Genomic DNA, 11,295 nt, shown 5'->3' with positions numbered 1-11,295 from the left:
TTTCCCCCCCCCCCCCCATCTTACTATTCCATTTCTTGGTGTGCTAAAATGGATTTGCATCTGGGACTTCATACATATGCGGGAGCTTATTGACCATTATAGACTCATTTAGCATGATTTTGAAATTGTTTAGAGTCAAAATCTTCATTTATTTTGCATGGCAGCCTTTTTTGGAGAAGTGGTGAACCGTAGCTTCGCTGGCCAGCATTCATCCCGCATTTTCGTAGCTGAGCACTGGAGCAAACTGGAGTCTCTCAGGACTGGAGTCAGTGAGTGGTCTTCACATTAAATCTGGTGGATGTCCTTGTCCTGTGGGGCAATTCCTGTGTCGCTGCTTTGTCCCTCCAAGTTGTGGGGCTCCAGGGTTCATTTTGTTGCTGGTTCTGAGATACCTGCCAGTATTTCATGGATTCAAAGCCAGTTCAAGGGAATTCCAGCTGTTGCATTGCCTGTTATGTTGGTTGTCAACAAGTTGCATTCTCCTTCATGTGAACAGGATGAACCACCCAACTGCCTCTGGACATGGCCATGGCTGTGGGACGCTGACCATGTCTGCGGGCTCAGTAATTCATTTCTGTTAAGCGTTGCAAGAGCTATAATGCAGATTTATAGGACTGTGTTCTGAGCTCACTTATGGGGAAACGCTGAAGTCCTGAGCATCTGAAACGCTTTTATCCCTGGCAGAAAGGAAAACGTGGTGGATGAGAGACAGGTCACTCATGTGCCCCTCTCCATGCGTGGGGCTGTACCCAAAACGGAGAGCTGCAGGTTCGAGGATTCAGATTTTGGATGCCTCTTTTTAGGTCCTCACCTTCCTTGATATATTCAGTAGCAGTGACGAGGGGGATATTTCTGTGCTGGAGGTAAGAAAAGTGCCCGCCTCTGTAGGAGCCGGTGTCCTGGCCTGACACCGCACTTTGTGTGGGTGAAAGTGTCACAGTTGGGTTTGAAGCTGGAGCAGGCCATAATTACCCGAATTCAGCCACGTTTCATGCACAGAGACCGTTACCCGTTGCTCTGAGGCCAGGCTGCTGCTTTTTGCTTGTTTTCTAGGTGGTATTTAAGGCGTGAGCTGCACAACACGAAGCAGCTCCGCTGCGCTTACCTCTGTGCATGCCATTCCCTCTTGCGGTGCTCGCAGGGGAACGAGGAAACACGAAAGCTGTCAGGTCCCTGCAGAAAGAGGGAGAAATCGGTGCTGGCAGCGTCTGTACGTGACAACTTCTCTGCTGTGAAGTTTGCGTCCCTTGTTCCTGCGGCTGCGAGCTGTTAACAAAACATGCCTGAAATGTTTTCTTACATTCTTACCGTTTCTTTCTAAGATGTGCAGATTGAAAAATGTGGGGATATTTGTTCCAGTACCCCGGGAATTACTGTGGTGAGCTGGTTTTCTTTTTTTTAACATTCACAATCTATGCCATCGATTATGCTGTTGTGTTATGATATATGAATTAGCCACATAAACACGCCTGTATTTATGTAAAGATCTATGTGCTTATGCTTTAAAGTCTTTAATGGTTTCATAGCTGCTGAGTAAATAAATGAAACAAAAAATCCCTTAGAAAATAAAAGGTGAAGTTAGAGCAGGTTTTTTTCGCAAGTGTGTTTATTACATTTAGTGCTGTCAATTTTTAGTGCTGAGAATGCCTTAAGGCAATTTTTAAAAATATTTTCCTCTTTTAATTCTTCTCATAGGTCAGTTAAAATATTCTCCTTAGCTTCAGTTGTGCTCTTTGTGGCACTGTGTAAAGTCCTGTTTTACCTGGCTGGCAGGTAACAAATGAACGAGCACTTTAAAAAGCCACACGGCCATGCCCGCTGCGTCTTGATAACATTTTGTTAATTCTCGGTTGATGGGAAGGAAGTGCACTAAATCCTTATTTTTTTCCCTGTGGTGAGCAGACTTTCTTCAGAGCGTAATAGAGGCAGATAAGTGGAATATGCAGTCTGGTTTCATTAATGTTTTCCAGGATTAATATTAAGTAGATCTCAGATCAACAGTTCTGTATATTCCTTATCAGACTTTTAATTACTGCGAGTATATTGATCGTTCCCTTTCAATGTACTTAACTCTCTGTTTACTACTTGGATACTATTCTCGTCCTCTTCCTTGCCACATCCTCTTTTATCTTCAGTCCCCACTTTCTTGTCAGCTGTCTAAATACAGTTGCATCCAAGTTGTGCCGAGTGACGCAGATGATTGCGTGTGTGTTTAGAGGCCATTTAAAAACCAAAAAGATTAATTGAATTTAGTCCCTGAAGCAGGTTTTTTATTTAAAACACAAAACCAGCCAGATAGTTGTTAGAGATCACAGACAGAAATAAAAATGTACCTGATTAGGATTTTCTGTATAAATAACAGTAGTCCCTAACTCTGGTATTTCACCCTTGGGATCTGTTTAAATTAGGTTCCAGTTTACATTTGCAAGCAAAGAGGTGCTCTGTGGTCTAATGGGGCTATTTTTGGGAACATTTACCCCAGTCTTTGTTGCTGTTGTTTAAATAAAAACATATAGATGGTTACATTTAGGGCCTTGCATTTCAAAACAAACCCCAGGCCTGAAAAAAGAATCTGTCATCAGTTTTTGCTTGAGATTCACATTTTCACCAATGTTCTTTTTCCCCTAAGTGGTTTGAAGAAAGAATGAACAATTTTATAGAAATGCTCTTTGACTTCCTACCTAATGGGTTGCTGATTTACAGGCGGCCAGAACTAAACGTGCGAGCGTACAGTCGTTACAGTGCTGTATTTTAATTAGATTATTTTTTTTGCTTTGGGTTTTTTCCCCATTAATTCTCAGGTTGTTTTCGCATTACACTAATCATTCCAATTACACATGTGTAATTTGGTGCGTATTAAATCCTCTTCAGCTGCAGTTCAAACACTGATGCTGAATTCTGGTTCCGAACTGATTGTTAAAAGAAAGTTCATTTTTGAGCAGAAGCATTAAATTTGCTGCAAAGTTTGTTGCCTCCATGCAGCATAGAGCAGGTTTGCAAGGGATGATTACTCACCTCACACTTGTGAGCCACTTCACTTATTACTGTGGCTTTGCGGGGGATGTCTGTGTGCTCCAGGTCATGGCTTTGCTCAGTCTGTAACTGGCAGAAAGGAAAATAGTGGAGATGTTGCTCCTATAAGCGCTTCCACATCTCTTCTTATCTCATCGTAAGGTGATTTTGTATGGATTCCTGTTCACAATTGTGCATTAAAACCAGGAGAGATTTCCTTTTGGATTTAACTGTAGGAGCACGCTCACACACTGCTCTTTAGTTTGCCACTGCTGTGTTTTGGATGGTTGAAGCAGCTGTTTCATGGACCACTGAATTGCTGGCTTCTTTCTTAAAGACTGACAAAGTTTGGAAACAAAATATCTGTAGAAATAGCACTGTGTTTATCCTCTTTTACTGATGAATTTAATGTCATCAGTGCATGAGAGACTGTTTAGAGCAGCACTAGTGATACCTGCAAAGGAAAGCAGGACCCAAGCTGGTTGGGAGTGTTTTCTCCTATGTGTTTATAGCAAAGGTTATCCTGGCTGTGTGCTGAGAGGAGGAATGTCTGCCTCTGGGGGCTGTGAGTCGGTAGATTGGAGGAGAAGGGGGATCAGGACCTTCGTCATGATGAACCACGGCTGGAAGCAGCTCGGAGCTGTGCAGGGCTGCAGGGATCCTTTGCCTTGGTGGCAGGAGCATCAGGAGGGTGAATGGGGGAGAGGGGACCCGGGCTGCAGGCCCCCCTGCTGCCCACAGGGCCATCTCTGCCTGCAGAAATCACTGCGCTGGAGCAAAGTCCTAGCTTTTCTTCCTTACCCAGCCGTGAACTCGGTGTGCAGCCGTGCCTGGATTTCGCAGAGTGCACTCCCCAATTGTTAAGATGGGACTAAAGAGAGAGACTCAGCAAACGGCTTTGAAACAGAGGTATGAAGCTGCTCTCTGAATGTGCCAAGCAGCGTTGCTGCATTTCGAGTGACCTTTCAGTCTGAAACTTTGCCAAAGGGAGGGGAGAGGAAGCCACCGTTGAATCGAGTTCTGCGCAGAGATCCTGCAAACAGATGGTGTTTGCATATAGGATGTGCTGTTCGGGTGCAACTTTACTACAACCCTCTTCATTTTTAATAATTTCAGGCGGGCTAAACTGCGGCTATATTTGGAACAGCTAAAACAGCTTGTGCCTCTCGGGCCGGACAGCACCAGACACACCACTCTAAGTCTGTTGAAAAGAGCTAAGATGCATATCAAGGTAAAAACATCCATCCCTATTTTTATTTCTTTTAAAGCAGAATCTTCCAGAATGTGTATCCATAGAGAGGAAACTAATTTTCACACAAAATCCATATCCATATGTCCCATCTTCTGGATATATTGGCCTTCATTAGTTGCAAGGATTTCAGTCACAGTATCAAGGTTTTGTGTTTTGCAATTTACCCTGCAGTCTCAGATACATGAAGTGGTGATTTTGTGATTTCTGCTTAGTTACTAGTGGTTTGCATTGTATTTTTTTTAAATATATATATGTATCAAAGCTCTTCTTTGATTAATATATTCATTTTTTAAGGACTAAGCAAAGTAGCATTGTACTGCATTGATTTCAAGGTAAAAAAGCCATGATTGAAAAAAACTAATGAAGTCAAAGGGATTATAGCTACCAGTAAGTCTTGTCTCCATCCCACGTCTGGATGACCAGGTCCTGGTCAATCATTTAAAAGGAACCCAAAAGGAAATGCAATCTCCTGTTAGTTGCCACTCCCCTTGTACTTTTCATGGGTGTAACAAGGTTAAAACAAAAACCAACCCAAAATCTCAGCAGTGATCCAGCAGCTGTGGAGGTGATACATTTGCACAGGTGATCCAAAGGTGACTCCTCAGACCTCCAAAGACACCTTCACTCCCATTTTCACTGTTGTCGTTTTCAGGGGAATGGGGTTATATGCAGAAATAAGACAAACAGGTATTCAGATGTAAAAGTTAAAGAACAGGTTGCTGCTGCTGTGTCCAGGACTGTAATTTTTTTAGTGTTACAGGGAAATGGGTCCAGAAAAGTGTCAGGAGAGGCTGAACACTTCCAGTAATCTCGGAATATTTTGGAGAACAGCCTGCTGTTGTACGGCGTTAAGATTCACTGCAGGTGCAAAAATGGTTGTAATTCATATGGAGAATTAAAGATGAATTTAAGCAAAACCGTTCTTGTGAACAAGTTCACTGAGCTGCTGCTTCAGCTCTTGCGAGCACATTTACTCCAGCTGGGCAACCCCTGTTTTCACCATTTGAGATTTTGGCCTCTTGTTTATAATTCAGGCTAACATGCGTGAAAGGCACCGCATGTGGTTTTTGTCTTGGGCTGCCCCCCTATCATGAGCTTATGCATACAGACCGAAAACCTGTTTTTACAAATGGCAAGCGTGAGAGATTAGCCTTGTAGTGACCACTTCAGCTGCTGATAAAAAAAGCTAGGAACAGATTTTTTCCAAGTCCACCATGCGCGGTACCACGTCCTCATTTTCTGAAAACTGGTACTGAAGTTTAGCTTTCTTTTTAAGATTTTAACTGAACCTGCCCTAACTGGGTTGCCACTGAATGGCTCCTCTTGGTCAGGTCAGCTCCCTCCCCGCTGCAGTGGCAGAGCACGCCAATGCCTGGCTGCCATTTCCAGTGCAGTCATTACTTCTGAACCTTTCACACGCACGCCCCCATATATTGAAACTTTCATGGTTTTGAGTCTCCTGGATATGAATCACTGAGTTCATTCCTAAAATAGTTGTTACAGTTTGGGATTGCAGCCAGGAAAATAGAGGAAAAGGAAATGTGATCAATTGGGCACATTTGTTTTTTTGTGTACATGGGTGTACCAGCCTCTTTTCTTATTATAACGCTGCGTATCCACGCATGATGCACGTCTACGTAGTGCATTGCCTGCACGGGGGCTGGACACGGGGCTGCAGAAGTTACATTTCATTCAGCCAGGAAACTGCCCAGTTCAATAATGCCAGTTCTTTTTTCAGATTGGAACAGCAAAATCTCAGAAATCGATTTGCGTGTGGTTTCTGGGCAGTGTCCCCCCCGCTCCCCCTCAGAAAACCACGCATAGGTTCATTCAGATGGGAGGGATCGTCAGCAGCTGTATTCACTCCTGCACGTCTCCTAAATCTCAGTGCTCGTGTAAACACGGCTCGCAGAGAAATTCGGTCTTTCTGATAAATGCTTTTACTGCTACAACCTGTAATTTCCTTCATCAGTTGGATGATGAATTTTTTTTTATTTGTGTGTCCTTCATGCTATTGAACCCATCGTACTCATTGCACTTTCTCCCCTAATTGTATAGGGGTTTTTTTAATGGCTATCAGTGACTTGGAAGAGAGTTCAGTTAAAATCTTAAAAAATACTGTTTCTGTTACTGCATTTTACGAGCACATTTTATCGAATGTGAATTATTCTCTTTATTTCCAAAATGAATACCTCATTTTTTTTCAAGGATATGGAGATTTTTGGGTAGATGTGTGGAAGGATCCTTTCACAGGCTGTTTGCTGGGAAGTTTTGGATTAATACCACTGATTTTATAGGAGGTTATCACAGAATTACCACATTTGTTCAAGCGGGAAAAAAAGCAAGAATAAAGAGAATTGTTAGTAAATTCCTCCTACTATATATGATTAATATTGCTTATGGTTAATGAAGTTTTCTAAATGGTAGAAATTCCCATGGCCTGCGGTAGGAGGAGAGCATGCAGGAGGCTCACAGTGGTTCCTCTATGGTGCTAAGTCTCTTCTCTCACCTAAAGAGGTGTTAGGTTCTGGCTGAAACCTGAGCTGTGCTCTGATTGTCAAGGACGGGGCCAGTTCTGCCTGACAATGTGATCTCAATATTCCCCACAGCCATGGCAACAATAATTCAGTCTTGGCTGAGAAACGTCTGCTAGTGGCAAAAGAGTCTCTGAGGGATTTCATCCCCCCCACAAAACAAATTCAGCTCTGGGCTGACCTGCTTAAATTGTACTGACCTCTATAGGATGGTAACAAAAAAATAATGACTTTAAATTCATTAAAATGTTTTAATTGCTTTAAAATAGTCTGTTTATGAGAAGATCTTAAGTTTTAGCATGAGTAAAAACTGTTGCCTTACTATCTTTCTCTCCCTTTAAGAAATTGGAAGAACAGGACCGAAAAGCTCTAAATATTAAAGAACAATTACAGCGGGAACACCGCTACCTCAAGCGCCGATTGGAGCAGCTCTCCGTGCAGGGCATGGAGCGTATCCGCACTGACAGTATGGGATCAACAATATCCACTGACTCTGAACAAGGTAATTGAACGAGAGCTTCCCAGAGGGAGCTGTGGGAGCAAGAAGGGAAAGGGAATTAGGGAAGCAAGAAAACATTATTTAGAGCTAACATCAGCCTTTCAACAAAACCCAGACAAAATTGTTCCATTATGTGTTTTGCAGAATGAAAAACTACCGCATCTTTTTTACATTATTTGAAAAGTGTTCTTTTTTCTGATCAATTTTGGAGCTATTAATACTGCATATATTTTTAAAGCTATTTATACTGCCAGTTTTTTGAATAATTACCATTTAATGTCCTGAATTTTTAGTGTGATTATTGGTAAGGCTGGTATAATATTTTCTTCTTGGAAAAAAGATCTTACTGGTCTTAATTTGTTTGTGTGAATAAATTAATTCCACATCATTTATTGTGAAATTTTAAAGTATTTTCTGTGTAACGATCACCAAGTGTTCTCTACATTTGGTTCTCGTTTAAGAGACAGCTCTTCGAGCTGCCTGTCACCATTTCTTCTGTGCTCAGTTGAAGTGTTTCTGTGCCTGAACCCTTGCATGGGCTGACTTTGTCAGGGCCTATGGGAGATATGAGTTGGTGAGGGTGCGGTTCCCGGTGGACAGATGGCTACTCCACGGTCGCCACTTGCGACACCTGGATAGGTTGGAATTAGCATGAATGGAGCTGCAGCATTGTGGCCTCCGAGGGTTGGGGTTTTTTTAAGATCAGTGCGTGTGCTCAGGTTGGAACAGTTCTGGGACAGCATTTGGTACTGATGTCATGCAGTATATTTGTGTGGATGAGGACAGAAGGGACTTGAAGTCTCAGGTGGACAAGGTGATCCTTTCCTCAGGAAATACTGTTCCAGTTCCTTCATTTTAATTGCAGAAAATGAAGTGTGATTCAGGTTTCACCTGAACGTTGATTGACATAGGCAGTACTGGCCCGTGCTTACTTGCTGCAACCGCTGTGTTTCTGAACATGTGCCTTCTTATGTTTTCTTCAGAAGTAGACATTGAAGGAATGGAGTTCACTCCAGGTGAAATGGACAGTATTGGAAGTGCCAGTGATGCTGAAGACCACTACAGTTTGCAAAGCGGTTCGAGTGACGGAGGTTACACACATTCCCGCAGACTGAATGCCAGGCTCTCATAGTGCCTGAGTTCCCCGTTCAACTCAGGACCATCTGACTGAAGCACTTATATATGAATATTCCAGAGGTGTCAACTGCCACTCTTCCGGGAAACCCCAACCACAGTACTCTGACATGGAGGTTTCTTACCCACGGTTCCCTGCACTGTAACCACAATATTAGATATTGTAAATCATGGGTTTGCTGCAGAGAACTGTGGTTAGGTACAGTTGTGACTTAAAGCTAGCTTGATGTAGCCATACTGCAAATTTAAGAGAATAAATTTTGTGATTCCATTCAAGTATTAAATTCAAACTGTTGGAAGCATGGCGTAAGGGAGTTGGACAGTTATTTTGATTTTGCGGAAACCATTTTCAAACGTGGAAGATTAAATGGAATCTACAACGTGTTAGTGATTCGGAGATATGAAAACCTAAAACTGCTTTTTATGGTATTTTTTAATGAAAAAAAAACCCCAAACTATTTTGAGTGCTGTATAGCATATACATATATATCGAATAAATTCGTTCAGTTGTTGTTTGGGTGAAGCAGGCAGATAAATCTTCAAATCTCAGATGACCTTTAGAAAAGGTCATATTTACAAGTCACTACTGTACTTCAAAACGGGGAAAAGCCAGCTCTAGTAATGACTTCATATGGGATGATCTCAACTTTCTTTTGCTTTTTTGTATTCAATATCCAACCAGCAGCAAATCATTCCATCCATGTTAATGGGAGCAGCAGAAAGCAACACTGCAATTTTAACCTGTTACCGTGGAATGGATGACATTTGAAGCATTTCAGTGGTTTTTTGGGTTGGTTTTTTTTTCATTTCTTTGTCTGAAGAATACAGAACTCCAGTTTGTGATAGTTAATCTTTCCTTGCAAGGAAATGAAATCTCTGTTTGCTTGTATTTTTTTTTTCTTCTATTTACACATGTCAATACATTTTTATGGAAGGCATGGCTTAAAATTACAGTATTCAGCTAGAAGATAATTAATCTTTTTTTTTTCTTTTGCACACTATAATTGCATTTTCTATTCTTAAAAAAGTGCAAAAAAATTAAAATGTATGCTGTAAAACAGCGAAGTTTATTTAGTACTCATCAAGCTGTTCAGAACATATTTACCCAAATTGTAGCAATACTATGAAGATGTATTTTAATACAACTTCTGCTTAGTGAAGTCATTAGAGCTTGGCTTGCCGGGTAAGAAAAAAAAATGGACCAGTCTTTGCATTATCTGTTTAAAGAAGGTCTTTTAAAAAAAAAAAAAAGGAAAAAAAAAAAAGAAAAAAGGGAAAAAAAAAAGAAAAAAATGAGAAAAAAAAAGAAAAAAGCTATAAACACTTTTAGGGGAGTGATTTTAGCAAGTGTAGTCTATATTTCCTGTAAGAGATTTTGTATTATATTTTCCTAAATGTTCTCATTTACTTGTATAGGGAGGGGAATGGTACAGACCCAGACCAGAGTCTCAGGGACTCTTCACCTTTGTCATATTGTGCCTTGGTGACCATTGATGTATGCCTCTCCTTCTCATTGTTTAAAGGACAACTGAGCTTTGTTTCAAGCCCCTCTGTTGGAATGGTCAGTTGTCCACCTTCTTTCGGATAAAGCAGAGAGGTGTCTTTATATCTTCGCCCTCTCACTATTGAATCAGCGTGGCTTTAAGTAAAACCATAAAATTGGGTTTTGGTGCGAGGGTTAATTGTCTTTGGATAAGCCCTCCCTTGGATTCTTCAGCACCCGAATCTGTATTTTGTTAGCTTATAAAGTCAGGGTCTCTGTGAGACCAGCGCTCGGTGGCTAGGGAAACACACACGTGCTGTGTAAGGCTATGGGATGTCCAATGTGGTGCCATTTTTAGCATTCAGATACAAGACCTCATGACAGACTGACCATCATGATCAAAAACAAAGGTTCAGTTGTTCTTTCAACATCTGACATACGTGTCCTCCCTTTGGCTCTTACAACACGGAGTAGAAATACGAATACATTTTGTGGCAGCTTACAGATCCTTGTTTGCACTCTCGCTTACTGCTTGGAACTTGCCAACAAGGAAAACGTATACATTTAATTTACATAACCTAATGGACGGCCACCCCTACTTTGGCTCTGGGGAGGGGCCTAAGGTTATAAACTCTGGCAGCTGAATAAGAAAACAATTAACCTTTTCTGTGATGCAGGTTTTGGTATTATGTTCTATACACCTTGCATATTACTAAAATCCTCATTGTTGGGGAAAGCACACAGCAATATACTCATTGTGTGTAGCTGACAAGCAGCAGAAATTACTAGCTCCTTTGGTGCATATGTAACTAATTTCCAAATCATGGAAAACAAAAAAAGAGTTTACTTTAACACACGACTGTTAACAGGAAAGAAAAAGGCTAGTATATTGTTGCTGTTCATTTATTATATAATGAACACATTCATAAATTGTAAAGTGTTTCCTTTCATGACAAGCAGCTCTTGCACAGAACCTCCTAATGAAAAGAGATTTGAACCTTACAGAAGGAAAACCGAGATTTTAAATTGAACATTATTGTACCTTAGGTCAACCTGAAATTTTCCTTTTAAAGATGAATGTGCTAACTTAATGAGTTCTTCCACGCTGGGTATCCATGGCTTTGTAGATCTTATATTTTCAATAAAAATTACTCGAATAATCTTGAGTGGAAATAAAAAGGGTTTATTTGTTTTTACTTTTTCAGTTATTACAGCTGGGGGCTATTATGCCGGTTAAGAAAAATGACACCATTCTGCTTGTGTCATTCTCCCTCAAGTGCAGCCCAATTTAAGGTGGTATTTTTGGGCACAGCCGCCTTTTCTGCAGCTCGGACAGAAGCAGCCCACTTGAAGGTGATGGGACGACTGTTTCAAGTGCCAG

The 11,295-nt window shown here is 41.2% G+C and overlaps 1 protein-coding gene across 1 annotated transcript in view; it reads left to right on the top strand.

Annotated features, from left to right (window-relative positions):
• Nucleotides 1-9,723, top strand: part of MXD4 (MAX dimerization protein 4) — a 35,271-nt gene extending 25,548 nt beyond the window's left edge. The window contains exons 3-5 of the mRNA XM_010190636.1: nucleotides 4,129-4,243; nucleotides 7,141-7,300; nucleotides 8,281-9,723. Of these exons, the coding sequence (XP_010188938.1) occupies nucleotides 4,129-4,243; nucleotides 7,141-7,300; nucleotides 8,281-8,429 (424 nt within the window). The 3' untranslated portion in view covers nucleotides 8,430-9,723. The remainder of the gene's footprint in view (nucleotides 1-4,128; nucleotides 4,244-7,140; nucleotides 7,301-8,280) is intronic.
• Nucleotides 9,724-11,295: the final 1,572 nt, after the last annotated feature.

The sequence above is a fragment of the Mesitornis unicolor genome, unplaced genomic scaffold (genome assembly GCF_000695765.1).
Source record: "Mesitornis unicolor isolate BGI_N332 unplaced genomic scaffold, ASM69576v1 scaffold39488, whole genome shotgun sequence".
NCBI lineage: Eukaryota > Metazoa > Chordata > Aves > Mesitornithiformes > Mesitornithidae > Mesitornis > Mesitornis unicolor.
The sequence above is the reverse complement of the archived record's forward strand: the minus strand, read 5'-3'. Positions and strand labels throughout refer to the sequence as shown.